Source organism: Typopeltis vanoorti, chromosome 7, assembly GCF_054136105.1.
Source record: "Typopeltis vanoorti isolate ZY-2024b chromosome 7, IOZ_Tvanoo_1.0, whole genome shotgun sequence".
NCBI lineage: Eukaryota > Metazoa > Arthropoda > Arachnida > Uropygi > Thelyphonidae > Typopeltis > Typopeltis vanoorti.
The window spans coordinates 56,800,297-56,816,443 of NC_143555.1; the positions used below are offsets into that span (position 1 = coordinate 56,800,297).

General features: G+C 35.2%; 1 protein-coding gene across 2 annotated transcripts in view; it reads right to left on the reverse strand.

The window, feature by feature from the left end:
* The window catches only part of LOC150104694 (N-acetylated-alpha-linked acidic dipeptidase 2-like), a 346,412-nt gene that overhangs the window by 112,035 nt on the left and 218,230 nt on the right, over positions 1 to 16,147 (reverse strand). For both annotated transcript variants that reach the window (XM_090395882.1, XM_090395881.1), the window contains exons 13-14: positions 6,072 to 6,157; positions 2,544 to 2,634 (exon numbers count right to left, since the gene is read on the reverse strand). In XM_090395882.1, coding sequence (XP_090252008.1) covers positions 2,544 to 2,634; positions 6,072 to 6,157 — 177 coding nt within the window. The remainder of the gene's footprint in view (positions 1 to 2,543; positions 2,635 to 6,071; positions 6,158 to 16,147) is intronic.

Consider the following 16,147-nt stretch of genomic DNA (forward strand, 5'->3'; position numbering starts at 1 on the left):
CATATGCATAGAGACAGAAGCAACTAGTAGAGGAAATGTGGGAGTGAAAGCATTAACTTCTAACCCATTTTGGATTGTGTGGGGGTGGAGCGGTGAATGAAGTGAGGTTTAGGTTCTACACAGAGTGGATGGTAGCCAGCGGTTACAATGCGACTCCAGCAGGGAAAATTAAGAGACCATCATTAGAACTGTTGTGTAACTGGATTTTGAGAGCTTGGGACATGATATCACCAGAAATAACTGCCAAGAGTTTTTTAAAAACTGCATCTATAATGCCCAGAATGGAAGAAAAGATGATGCTATTTGGGTAGGTGACTGTTTTAATTTAATTACAGAAGCATTCCTACTAAAGATTCAAATATATTGTGTGATGAAGGTGAGCAGCCAATCAAGTAAATAGCATCAATAAGTAAAATTTAAATGCATTCATTTTATTATTAATGTGAGAAATTATAAATTATAATGAATACTGAGGATTTAATTATAAACACTGATTCAGTTTTTTTCCTGAAAAACTTTAGTTTCTGTCTCGCACCACACAATTTCTTAACTTTAATTTTATATTCAAGTTAGTGCAAGTTATATTTGAGTAAATATGGTAGAATAAGGGGACAGGTTTGGAAGTTGGATAAGGAAAGTGTGAGCAGGGGCATAAAGAGTAAGTTTTTTGCATGGTGAGTGGAATGCATTCCCTGACATTGTGGTGAATGCAGATATATTGAATAAGTTTAAAGCACAGTTCAATGGGATTTGTGTGTAACAGTGTTTGCCTCCAGCAATGAATCTTTTGACTCCATGGAAGACTTGTGTTAATAATAATAAAACTATGTACTACACTGACAAATAGACTATAGGAAATCAACAGTTGAGGGTTGGATTTGGTGGTAATAGTGGACAGAAAATTGAAATTCAGAGGGGCATATTGTAAGAAGTATAAAAATAGCTCACACGATCACTTGGAAGTTGAAGAATATGCTGATTAACATATAACAAGTACAGATAAGAATTTTATTATCATTTATTTTTATGTGGGTGATCTGAAAAGTTCTTGGCCTCAACCATAGATGGCAACATTATCGGCACGATTTTTTTTTTTTTAAGTTAGTACATCCGTCATAAGCATCCATGTGAAATTGCAAGTCATTCTATCAAACTTTTTTTATACAGCTGTGAAGCAAAAGTGTTGTCTGTATCCCTTGAAATGGATAAAATTGAGTATCCTGCGGTTATAAAATATTTTGTAAAAGAAGGTTTAATGCCAAAAGAAATTCATTCGAAGTTCATAAAAGTTTATGGGCACTATTCTTCTTCGTTTTTGACAATTAAGAAATGGGCTGCCGAGTTTAAACATGGCCGTACCAGTCTTGAAGATGATCCACGTGAAGGACGTCCAAAAAGTGTAACAATACCAGAAATCATTGATAAAGTGCACAATATGGTATTGGATGACAGGTGAGTCAAAGTGCATGAAACTGCTGAGACTATAGGCATTTCAAAAGAATGTGCAGGATATATTTTGCATTAAGAATTGCAAATGAAAAAGCTTTGTGCAAGATGGGTGCTGCACCTGCTCACAGCAGATCAAAAACACACTTGCATGAAAATCTCTGAACAGTGCTGGGAGTATTTTAACAAGAATAAATCTGATTTTGTGCATCAATTTATTATTTTGGATGAGACTTGAATTCACCATTACACACCAGAATTCAAACAGCAGTTGAAACAGTGGACAGAAGCCAGTTGTTTAGCCGCAAAAAAGAAAAAGTCGGTTACATCAGCAGGAAAGGCCATGGTATCAGTGTTTTGGGATGCTAAAGGCAATTTGTTTATTAGTTACCTTGAAAAGGTAAAACAATAACCGGGAAATATTATTCTGATCTTTTAATCAGACTAGACAAAAAAATTCGTGAGAAAAACCCGGTTTGTAGAAGAAAATATCATCTTTCATCAGGACAATGCACCTGCCTACAAAGGTGTTTTGGCAATGGAAAAATTAAGGGATCTGCACTATGAATTATTGAAACATCCACACTATTCCCCAGATTTGGTTCCCTCTGACTTCTATCTCTTCCCAAAACTAAAACTCTTCCTCGCTGGTCACTGTTTTTCTTCGAATCAAGAGGTGATTGCAGCTTTAGAGGGGTATTTTGGAGATCTTACTGAGAACCACTATAGGGACAGGATAATGGTGCTGGAGCATTGCTGGAATAAACGTATTAGTCTTAAGGGAGATTATGTTGAAAAAAAAAAATGAAATTATAAAATCGTTTTTTCATTATTAGGCCGAGAACTTTTCAGACCACCCTCATACTAATACTATTCAAAGCCATGTTCAATAAATGTCTGTATATTTAAAAGCAATTACAAGTTGATAACTTCATGACAAAGATGACTTAAAATATGCTCAAAATTTAAACACTGAAAATATCAATAACCACACAGATAATTTTTTGTGAAACAAAATTTTGATTTGTTTTTCCAGTGAACACGTAAAAGCATCTGCAGAACAAATAGTCGTTAATTTGATTTGTAGTTGAACTTACCTTATCTACTTTCCAGTCAAAGTTAATGGATGGAACACCAGCATAGAAAGAAAAGGGAGCATGGTCAGTACCTGATCCTAGAGTTTCAACCCTAGAATACAAATGGAAATAAATAATAAATTACACGATGGCCATTATTCAGTAATTATCTTTAATGAAATGAAAGTACAGATATTTTAATATTATTATTCTATGACACCTCCAAGGACTCATCGAGGGAAGGCACCTACTCTACAATTCTCTGTCTCCATCATTCAATCCACCAACTACGTCGAACCGCATAATGATTAATCTACATAATCTACTACCCACCACCACTAGTATTTTCACATACAATCACACACACCTATGCCCATGGCGTTATTCAAACCAGCAGCGTTTTGGCTGGAGAGTGGATATGCTAACCACTTGGCCAACCAGGCCGGCAAAGCCTGGTTGGCTGAGTGGTTAGTACTGAAAGTATTTCATACTAAAAATAACAGTACATCATCAGTGTGTAAAAACAAGCAATCAAGGAACCAGATTACAAAGTACATACAACAGTCGGGGGTTTACCAATTAAAAAACTGTTGCTGCATGCTAGAAATTAGTATTAATAAATAATGTTATTGAAAATATTATTAAACTAAACTATTTTTGACAGTTACATAAGATAAGAATCTCCCAAACTTTTGGGAAAGAGGGAGACAATCATTCCGATTCAGATTTGGCCGATGTAAAAGAGCTTCACAACTTTTTTTTTGTATTTTTGTAGGGTTATAATTAATTTATTGATAGGTGGAAGTATCCTGTAAAAGGCAGTCTATTTTTCTCTCATAGTCAGCCTTATTCCATTACCACTACAGCTTTTCCTTCATCTGCTTTTGAAATAGATATATTGCTATTTTTTCTTAATGAAACTATGCCCTGGTTTGAGCACTTGATAAATTGCATGGAGGTAATTTTCTTTTAAAAAGTAAAGCAGCAACTTCAAAGCGTAGTAACAAACAGACAAGTTAGGAAAATTACCAGTTTTACAAGGTAAGCTTCGTGCTCAGATTGCCTCTCTCAAAAAATGTCGCAATATGAGTGTTATTGCTATGTTTGATAGATTTAGAGAAACGATTTGGTACCTGGAGCTCATGCAATTCATATTCGCACCAGTTTTTCCTTGATACCGAACCAACTTTGAGCGACTAGAAAGATTTAGCAGCTAATATTCAATCCGCTTTTGCTTTTTTTACCACACTCGTTACCCTTCTGGTCTGCACTTTATACCGTTTGTGTGCCTGCAGGTCACCCCTTTCTTTAAATTCCCTCCTCAGTTGTTTCTTTTTTTTGCAGCTCAAGCTTAATGGTGTTATTCATCCATTTAACCCCTACTTGTTTTACTATTCGGACCCTAAGTATACAATCAGCCATAACCTCCTGTAAATGCTCCTTGACCACTTCTCATGCTCTATCAACATCCAGCTCTTGCAGTTGTACATGCCATGGCACTGATCCAAGCAATCTCCTAAGCTTGTCATACTTGCCAGCATGGTAATTCCACATATACCCTGTCTTAATCGAAAATTCCACACCTTTAGCCACCTCCCAGGTCCTTATGATCACTCTCACCAATAGGTGGCAACATGGTCATATTCATTACAGTCAAATTCTGAGATGCTATTACCAGGTCAAGCACTCTCACACCCCTAGTATTTTCAATTACGTGCTGTCTCAGATAGTTATCCCTTAATAATTGAATAAAATCCATTTCCTTCCTCACATGTGTCTTCTCCTCGTCATCCAGGCTAATGTCCCACTCAAGGAAACTTTAGAGCTAATCCAAGCTAAATTTATTCCCGATATCTCAGCTATTTCAGTTCACAATGAACTCAGGCTATTTCGTTTGGCAGGGAAAATTCTACAAACAAATAGAGGGGACAGCCATGGGTTCACCACTCTCCCCAGCCTTGGCCAATTTCTTTATAGAGACCTTTGAAAGGCATTTACAGGAGGTTATGGCTGATTGTATACCTAGGGTCCGAATAGTAAAACAAGTAGGGGTTAAATGGATGAATAACACCAATTTCTTTATGGAGACCTTTTTGTGGGGCAGAGCCTTAGCCTCTGCCCCACAAAAACCAACCATATGGCTTCGCTACGTTGATGATGTGTTCGTTATTTGGCCACATGGCTCTGAAACACTCCTCTCCTTCTTAACACACTTAAACAACCAACACCCCAGAATCAAGTTCACCCTGGAAAAAGAGGAAAACAACAGCCTCCCTTTCCTAGACAAACTAGTCATCCGCCAGCCTGATGGAACCTTGGTTTTCTCAGTTTATAGAAAACCCACCCATACAGGCAGATACATTCACCAACAATCCCCGCCCCGTCACAACAATATGGAGTAGTGAAAACACTATACAACAGGGCTAAACTAATCTGTTCTAACGACATGGCCCTAAACACTGAACTAAATTACATTCTCAACACTTTCTGAGCCAATGGCTCCCCCCCCCCCAAAAAAATCCAAAAAATATTAAAACCTACAAACCACAGCCCCCCCCCCTCCACAACTAGGATTACTCTCTAAATCCATCACCATTCCCTACATCCGAGGCACCTCGGAAAAAATTTCCAAAATCTTTAAAAAAACATGACCTGACCTCCTGTTACAGGCTTTACAGAAAATTGGCATCCCTTATCTGCTCCACCAAAGACCAACCACTTCCCCTAGACCTACCTGGTGTATACCAGGTCCCATGCAGTTGTAAACTCTCTTACTTTGGCCAAACAGGCAGCACAGCGAATATCAGAATTTCTGAACACAAGGACTACATCTGTTTTCACAAGTACAGCCATTCTGGTCTTGCAGACCATGCTCTGGATACACGCCACAGAATACGGTGGAAGAAAGCTACAGTAATACACCATAGCAAATACAAATTCGAAAGACTATTTATGGAATCAGCCTCAGAATTAAGAAACTCTCCAAACCTCAATAAATTTGGTTGTATGCGACTGCGCCAAATTTGGGAGGCTTACATCAGCAGGCCTTCAGCCCACCGACCAAGAACACCTTAGCCCACTAGACGGCACCATCAGGACTTTTAGGAGAAGAATAGCTTCATCTCTTCATTCTCAGTTATGGTGTTGTATTGCCTACGTGCATGTGCCTTTTTTTGTAAGTTCCTTTTGAAAATGGCAACATGACGTTGCCGAAATATCGGAAATATTTATTAAAGTGTAATTTAATTTATATTTGTATCTACGTTGTTCAATTCCTTAAGTGATTTAGTAATATTGGAGTATATTTTTACATGGAGAATTGCCAGTAAATGGAACTCATTAACAGAATGTGTTGTTAATGCAAGTAGTGTTAATGATTTTAAGATTTGGTATGATAAACATGTTGTCAATTGAATGAACCTCACACAATGATTCTGCCAACTCCATGGAAGGTGCAATAAAAATAATAATAATGTAATAGCAGAGCGCTTAAATAATGTGATAAAAATATTATTGATTCTGTGCTTTCACTAAAAATATTTCACTTACTTTGGATCCAAATTATCTATAGAACTTTCATCCTGGATTTTCCACAAATCATATAATGTTTTACTGTCATTCTTGGGAGAAGGAACCTGTTGCAGGAATCAAAAATCCACAAGAAAATTTGAATTGGAAAATGATTTATATAATAATATTGTAATCATATTTTCACATTTTCAGCAGTAACATAACATTATATTCATTTTTTATATAAGTAAATAAAAAATATAATATTCAATATGATATTATGACTTTAAAAATATCTTTTAAAGATATTTTGACATGAAGTACAAATCAGTAAAATGTACTTTTGAAAAAATTTCAATACCAGAATACCAGGAACAGATGAGTAGCAATCATTAAGCATGAGCTCCAAAACAATAAAATGTTGTGGAGGGAACTTAAGCAGAATTATTATTATTATTATTAACATTCGACCTCCATGGAGTCAGAGATTAATCATGGGAGATCACACTATTGCACACAATGGTCATCCAACCGTGCCTTTAACACATTCAGGCAATACATTCCACTCACCAACCACCCTCCATGCAAAGAACCTACTCCTCACTCCTCTGTTCATGCCCTCATTATACAGTTTCCAGTGATGGCCCCTTGTTCTACTCCTCTCTCCCATTCCATGAAAAATTTCATCCATGTCAACCCGATAACAACCCCCTGACTAGCTTATATGTCTCAATCATATCCCCCCCTTTCCTCCTATTCACGAGGCTCTGCAACTTATATTCTCATAATCTGTCCTCATACTCCACATTCCAAAGACCACTGACTACCTTTGTGAATCTTCTCTGCACCCTTTTCACCATACCGTTGTCACCATGAAAACCCGGCGACCAAATCTGAGCACAATAATCCATATGAGGCCTGGATCAGGCCTCATATAGATTATTGTGCTCAGATTTGGTCGCCAGAATCATAACCTCTCTCTATTTCTGCCATTATCGATGTGATGCCTTCACAACTTGTGCAATGTGGCCCCTGATTTTCAGGTCCTTGTCCACCATCACTCCTAGATCTCTCATCTCCTCTATTACTGTTAAAGTTTCCCCACCAAATGTATACTTTGCATTCCATTGATGCTTACCAAATCTAAAAACCTTACACTTGGCAACAGTGATCTGACAGTTCCACTTACCTGCCCCATTCATTCAATCTATTCAAGTCCTCTTATAAGGCATTAACATCAGCCTGACTGTGCATTGCTCTCCCCAGTTTTGCATCATCTGCAAACAGCTGGATATCACTAGTTAAATCCAACCCAATATCATTAACATACAAATTGAACAACAATGGCCCCAAAACTGACCCCTGTGGCACACCACTGGTGACCTTTCTCTTTTGAGATACTGCACCCCCATATACAACTTTCTGATAATACCTATCTGACAGCCAGTCACTGATCCAACTCAGGAGTCTGTTATCCAATCCCAACTATTTTAATTTATTTAAGAGCTTATCATGTGGCAGTCTATCAAAAACCTTTTCAAAATCTAAGTACGCCACTGTATATGCATCTCCCCTGTCCAAGGTATTTGTCACTTTGTTATAGTACATAAGTTAGTGAAACATGATCTCCCCTTAACAAACCCATGCTGATAACCACAGAGAATACTGCTGTTATCAACCCATTTCTGTATCCTACTTCTATCTCTCCAGGACCTTCATCACAACCACAGATATACAGACTAGTCTATAATTTGAAGCTACAGCCTTATCACCACCTTTATGCAGTGGAACAATTTTGCTCTCCTTCCACCCTCTTGGAACTAGTGCTGTTGTAAGACTCTTATTAAACAGACAAGGCAATGCTATTGCCAATTCCCTGTGATCAGCAAAGCTCTTGAACAGCTGCAAAGCATAGGAAAGAAAGGGTGACCAGCATGTAAGAAAGGCAAAATTAGATTGTGAAAGGAAATAAGCTAAGAAGGGCAAAATCTTTTATCATTTGGCAAGTATAAGGAAGAGTGATTACAGAAGGATAACTTGACTGTATATGTAGTAGGGAGGTGACAGAAGTAGAGAAAATAGTAGAATTACCGAATAATCACTTTGAGTATGTATCATTCACAGTGCCATAACGGGGGTGTAGTGAAAGAGGTGGCCGCCATGGGCGCAAAACATATAAAATGTAAAAAATAAAAATAAATATGTAGATATAAAAGTACGCTATTTTATATTGTATTTTTAAATTTTGGCAATACGCCGCTTTAGACATACAAATTCTGCAACACAGTGGAATTCCGCTACATTTGGTAACACCGGTGAGTTCCAGTTCTTCTTGAGTTAGATGGCAATGACAGTGCCTAATATCACGACTTGAACATAACATTTCTTTGGAATTGTTCTCGTTTTTGTCTGAAGTAAATTGTTCTGTCGCACCATTAACTATTAATGAATGTATTTTCGCATTTCATGATTTTGTAGAATTTTGTATCTCCAAATTCCCATCTAATCCTAAACATTTGCATAGATAATCTATTACATTTTTCTGTTATCCTCCTAATGTGTCTATCTGCCCATCCCAAGTTTATTACATTCCATATTATAATTTTAATCCCTTTTAATTCGATATCATTCCACCTACCTGATACCCTCGTTTCATGACCCACCCACAAATATTATTTGCCAGCCCTCATTTGCACCCATAAAACCCAGGATCCAATGAAAATCACAATCTTCAAACCCTCAATATTTTCATTTGTCTCTACTTTTTGTAGATAAGAGAATTTCAAAAATCATGTAATTATTATTAGTCTTGTTGTTATTCATAAGATCAGTTGTGTTGTTGCTGTGTCGTAATTATTGTTAGATATTTTTGTTCTTTTGTGGAACAAAACATACTGGAAAAGACAGATAATTTTGTTTATATGCAACATACTGACATACTGAGTAAGTACTATAAATAATTATATTAATAAAAACACAAATTTAAATTAAAAAACACTTCTAAAGTAATATGCAACCAAAAAAAACCTTCCAGTGCATAGTTTAAAAAAATAAGAGAACAGAAGATTGAAAATATAAAGAAAAATATAACTCCAATTGATATTTCTATTAAAAAATCATCTACAATTCTAGTTCATTCAAGCTTAACAACTGAATTAAATCTGCCTTCTACAAGTCATGTTTCATGTGAATTTGAAACAGAAGAAAAAAGAAGAATTGAACATCAAAACCAGGAAATCGAGAAGCAATGTAATAATGATAATTAATATGGTGGATGTTAAATTAGAAAATATTGATAATGCAAAAATAATAGATTTTAATGATCTACAACATGGCACATAACCAATAGTAACATACAAATATTTGTTCAACATGGACCCAAGTTGTGCGATAATATACGTGTTTATCCTGATATAGAAAATCGGCATTTTGATAAAATATCGTTTGTAAAAACCATGTCAAACGGAGAACAAGTACTCAGATATTGGTTCCTATATTGCAAGTGAAAAGATGCACTGTTCTGTTTTCCATGTATTCTTTTCGGAAAAAATCAGAATGTATGGACCACTGCAGAGTTTCGAGACTGGCAGGATTTGAATCCTACGTTACCACATCATGAAAATTCATTATATCATAAAAAAAATTACGTTGAATGGAAAACTTTCGAATCAAAAATTAAGAAAGGTGATTTTATAGACGATCAATTACAAGAAGCAATTTTAAAAGAAAAAGAAAAGTGGAGGCATATTTTAAAAGTTATTTTGGATGTCATTCTGTACTGCATAAAAAATAATGACTAATGACGCTTTGAGAGGAACTTGTAAAAAAATTGGTCATCCCAAATGTGGAAAATTTTCGAACGTGATAGAATTAATTAGTCATTATGATCCTATTATTGCGCAACATATTGAAAGTCATAAGAAAAATCAAGTTAATTATTTCTCTCCTATACAAAATGATATAATTAATATAGTTGCTTCTAAAATTAGACAGCATGTTATTTCAAATATTCAAAAAGCAAAATATTTTTCTATTTTATTTGATAGCACACCTAACACTTCTCACCAGGAACATATAACTTAAATTTTGCAAATGATAGATTTACAGCTTTACAAGAAGTCGCAAACAACTTCAGTTTTTTAAATGGATGCTTTAAAAAATTATGCAGCTAGATGATCTCAAACGATACGCAACTGACCTGGCATTGAAATATAATAGCGACTTAGATGCTCTAGAATTTGTATGTGAAATTGAGAGTTTCAAATATCAAGCCATGGAAGTTTTTGAAAATTTAGGCGATATGGATGCTTTTCAAATCTTGCCAAAAAATTACCAACTCTCATTACAAAACCCATATCCAAATCTAGACATAGCATTAAGGATTTTCATAACAATGCCTGTAACAACAGCTACCTGCAAATGTTCATTTAGCAAATTTAAAGTTGTGAAATCATACTTTCATTCTTCTATTGGACAAGAGCAATTGACAAGAGCAATTTCAATCTATAATATCGATTGAAAAAGATATTGCAAAAACATTAAATTATGACGATATAATAGATGTGTTTGCAAATGAAAAAGCTAGAAAATTTTTTTTATAAAATATGCTGAACTTATTTATGTTTTTATTATATTATTTTATATTCTATGTCATGCATTTCTTTAATTTAATTGTCAATGAATATGAATAAAAATTTGTTCTTATTTAATAGATTATTTATTTATACAAATACATAATTGGATTTACAGGCAGCTCATTTTGATGGGGTTAGTAGTAAGTATTTAACATATTGCATTTAGTAAAATTTAACTTGTTACATTAAAATTTTTCAAACTTTTTGTCATTTTTAGGTTGGGGGGGGGGGTCTAATGCAAATTAGATACTTGCCACAGGCACTTCATACCCTCGTTACGGTACTGATCATCCATACCTCAATGAGTGGTGTGATAGAGAATAATTGTTAATATTGACCTGTCTAATATGAGAAGGTGAATGAAAACTGACAGCAGTTTTGACCAGGATGTTTACCAACACATTCACAATGGACAGTGTTCTGCATGTATTGTTTTACTTGTATTACTTGACCATGTAACATATCACTTCTACATTGGTTGTGCACATTTTGTTTGAAACTAATCATGAACTGTCTTCATGGGACAGGAAATATCTTAAACTAATGTTTTCTAATTTTAAGTTTTTATATACAGGGTATTTCAAGTTAAAGTACCCCTATTCAGAGTAATCTGTAGAGAGAACCAGTAGATGAAATATCCTTAAACTTTGTGGGTACCCTAACCAGATCATGGAGAAGAGAATTTGACAATAAAAAAATTAGTTCAAAAATGACTAATTGGGAAAATACAGTGAGGGAGAAAATTACATCAATGTGAATTGGATGGTATGTGATTGTGAAATGATTCAAAGTCATTGACAAATGAAGTCATTCAATGATGTTTATTTCACTTACAACATATTGCATCAACATGGGATCATCTTTGCATAGGATGTAAAGTTCAACAATTACTGCATCAACATTTCACAAGATAGAGTAATCAGTCACTCATTTTCTATGAAATGGCCACCAGGTTCAGCAGATCTTAATCTCTGCTACTTTTGGCATTGGAGGGTTACCTTAAAAGCATGATGTGTCAGGAAAATGTCATCACGTTATTTTTATGAAAGAAGTGAAATAACCATCATGGAATACTTTCATTTGTCATTGACTCTGAATCATTTCATAATTACATACCATCCAGTTCACATTAATGTAATTTTCTTCTTTTCACGGTGTCATATTTCCCCTATTGGTCCTTTTTGAAATATATATATATATATTAATTAATTTTGAAATATTAATTATTAATTTTATTAATTATTAATTATTAATTAATTATTAATTATTATAAATTATTAATAAATAAATTTATTAATTATTAATTAAATATTAATTTTGAAATATATATATATATATATATATATATATTAATTTGTGAGTTCAATGTTGCAAAGTGTAAGATTTTAAAATTTGGAAAACAAAGATGGGATGCAGAATTTATGCTTGGTGAAAATATATTGTTGGAAGTAGAGGAAATAAGAGATCTGGGAGTGATAGTGGATAAGGATCTAAAATTTAGGGGTCACATCGCCAAAATTGTGAAGACAACACAAAGACTTCTGGGAATGATGAGGAGGACACTGACATGTAGAAGTAGGGAGATTCTTGTTCCATTGTATAAGGCTTTGATTAGGCCACACATGGACTATTGTGCCCAGATTTGGTCACCTGGTTTTCAGAAGGATGAAGAGATGTTGGAAAGGGTCCAAAGGCGACTGACTAAGGTAGTTTCTGACCTCTGGAATGTCGAGTATGAGGAAAGATTGAAAAGATGTAATTTGCAGAGACTAGTGGAGAGAAGGAAGAGGGGAGATATGATAGAGACCTACAAGTTGGTAAGGGGTTGCTATAGGATCAATGGTGGAGAAGTTCTACAGCGAATAGTGGGAGATCAGGGGAGAACCAGAGGTCATCCCTGGAAACTGTATAAAGAGGGTGTGAGTAGGGGAGTGAGAGGCAGGTTTTTTTCGTGCAGAGTTGTGAATGATTGGAATGCCTTGCCTGAGAGTGTGGTGTCTGCAAGGAGTTTGAATGTGTTTAAGACCTGGTATGATGAGATGTGTGTGAGATAAAAGGACCTCCTAGATGAGTCTTTGACTCCATGAGGTCTTGTTTAATAATAATAATAATAATAATAATAATATATATATATATATATATATTTTTTTTTTTTTTTTGTCAAAATCTCTTTCCCATGATCTGGTTAGGGAACCTACCAAGCTTGAGGATATTTTGTCTACTGGTTCTCTCTACAGATTACTCTGAATAGGGATACTTTAATTTGAAAATACCCTGAATATATATATATATATAACAGTGATTGCTTTTTAAAAATATTATACATTACATAAATGAGTTTTGGTGTCAAGAGAAGATTATATGAATATGTAGCAATATTTATATTTTATAATCATATCATTGTAATCAAAATAGAAATAAAGGTACATATATCAGAAATCACTGTGAGCAGTTGTAATAATCTTAGAGTATATGATGTGAGACAGAAGTTTATAGGACAAGATATTTGAGATGATGATAATATATATAGACAACAAAATATAGATGAAGATGGGTAGGAAATATTTAGAAATGAATTAGTGCATTTGTTTCAACTGTCTTAGGTAGCACGTGGTGGATGGAATTCAAGAATCAAGAGTTCTGGACATAGTCTTAGAATCAGAAGATCTGATTGCATCTGAGATGTTGTACTTGTGCCAAGTTAGTGAGAGTAACCATGTAGTCCTGACTTAAGGATAAACAGCCATTATTATTATTATTATTATACCACACCTCCAGGGAGTCCAAAGACTCATTGAGGGAGGGCATCAACTCTACAACTCTTCGTCTAACACCAATGCCATCTACCACCAACTACCATCACTAGTACTTTCACAGACAATCACAAATATCCATGCCCACGATGGGATTCGAACCCGCAGCCTTTTGGCTGGAGAGCAGATACGCTAACCACTCGGCCAACCAGGCCAACCAGCCAAGTAGAAGCATCAAGGCAGAAGTATATTACTTGGAATTAGAAGGCAGGCAATTATCACAAACTGATAAACCAGTTTACAGCAATACAAAGGATGAAACAATTTGAAGATAAAGAGGTCATTAAGCATGGGAGATACTTATGAAAAAATTGTTGACAATAGTGGCAAATTGTATACCTCAAGTGATGATGGCAGAGTAATTCGTAGTCAAATGGATTACTAGTGAAAATAAACAGGAACTGCAGATGAAAAAGGGATTATGGAAGTCATATAATGAGAGGGGCAGAGAACAGCTGAATGCAGAAAATAAGGTTCAGGGTAGGAATGTGATTAGTATAGTAAGGAGAGAAAAATTAGAATATGAGAGGAGACCAGCGCTGCAATCAAAGGCGAATCCAAAAGATTTATTATTATTATTTTTTTGCTATATGGCGAGAAGGAAGAAAAATGAGAGTAGACAGATTACCTTGCTGGATGGATATGGGACTCAGGTGACCAATGCAGATGACATATACTGCTCAAAATAATTAGGGGATATTTTAGTTTCTGTAGGATAATTATAAATTTTGGCAAATAATTATAACTATTGGGTTAGTGTTTTATACATGAATAAATAAATATTGAATAAATATTTCTTACTTATGGATAGGCTGTAATTGATGAGATATTGTTTAAATAATTGATATTTACTACAAATTGTGTTACATATGTAAATTATTTTTATAACTTTATAATTTACAAGAAAACCAAAACATCCCCTAATTGTTTTGAGCACGTATAGTTGGAATACTTAATGACTGCTTTATTAGATTGGTCCATCTTGGTAAAGCAGGCTTCATTCCTACAGAGATAAGGAGTGGATGAAGTGTTAGAATTGAATGAAAAGGATATATTCCAAACAATAAGTATGCTAGATATCAGTAGGGTGGGAGGTCAACTAGGTGGAATTTTGCCATGTGTTTTAAGGGAATAAGCTGTAGAACTGTCATACCAATAATTATTAAATGGATGTTTAATAAAAGTCTTAAAGTAGGACAAGTTCCTGTGGAGTGGAAGGAGAGTAAAATAGTGCCATTGCATAAAAGTGATGGTAGATTGAAAGTGTCAAACTGCAGACCCGTTTGTATTTCTTTTGTAGTTGTTACAATTTCTTCCAAAATCGTAACAACTACTTTGAGAAATGGGTAAGAACTCATATGCACAATTAACAGATAACAGTAATACTATTTATGGATAGACTATTTTTATGGATTGATATTTATGGATAGACTACTATTTATAGGTTAGAATGGATCTGTTAACAGGCACTATTGTTTTAGTAATCTGGTTACCTTTTACAATAGAGTAACATCAGCAGTGGATGAGGGTAAGGCATACACAGTCTTTTTTTTTTTTTTTTTTTTTTTTGGATTTTGCAAAGGTATTTCACAGGATGGCATGGCAAGTTGGTTTTTAATTTACAACATATGAATTTGGATATCATGTAAGTGGTAACTGGCTTTCTGACAGATATTACAGAGTTGTATATGGAGGAGCAGTATGGGGGAAAATTAATAAAGAATTAATATATTATTATTATTATTATCCAGGCCCCAATGGAGTCAAAAGACTCATCGTGGGAGGTCCTTCCTAAGAAACGCAAAGTCTATCAAAACTCATCGAAGAGAGGTCCCCCCACTAAGAAACACAAAGTCTATCATACCACTCCTTAAACTCATTGACCCTTCTCACTCTCACCACTCCATCAGGCAATGCATTCCATGGTTCAACCACCCTCAATGAAAAGAAACCACTCCTCACCCTCTTGCTCACAGTTTCTTTTCATAACTTCCAGGGATGGCCTCTTGTCATCACTCCTTCCCTCTGTTCAACCAAGCGAAAGAACTCCCTAGTGTCAACTCTGAACCACCTTTCAACAGTTTAAAAGTCTCAATCATATCACCTCTCCTTCTTCTATCCACCAAACTGTGCAGTCCACATTCCCTCAGCCGATCCTCATAACTAACACTGTACAGTACTGAAACTATCTTTGTTATCCACCTTAGTACCCTTTCCACAATTAATTTATCCCCTTCAAATCCTGGAGACCAAATCTGAGAACAATAGTCTAAGTGTGGTCTGATAAGAGTCTTATACAACGGAATGATAGCCCTTTTATCTCTGCAAGTCAGTGTCCTTCTCATTATTGCAGCAATCCTCCATGTTACCTTCACCACCTTTGCAATATGACCCCTAAATTTCAGGTTTATATCAATCATCAATCCCAGATCAATTATCTCTCCTACTTCCTGCAGTTTAACTCCTCCCATAGAGTATGCAGCGTTCCATCGATGTGTCCAAAACCTCAAGACCTTACATTTTGCTGCTTTAAACCGACATCCCCATTCATTTGCCCATCTATCTAGCTTATTCAAATCCTCTTGCAGGGCTACCACATCTGGACTATTACTAATAATCCTTCCCAGCTTCACATCATCTGCAAACAGCAGAATATCCTCTTGCAATC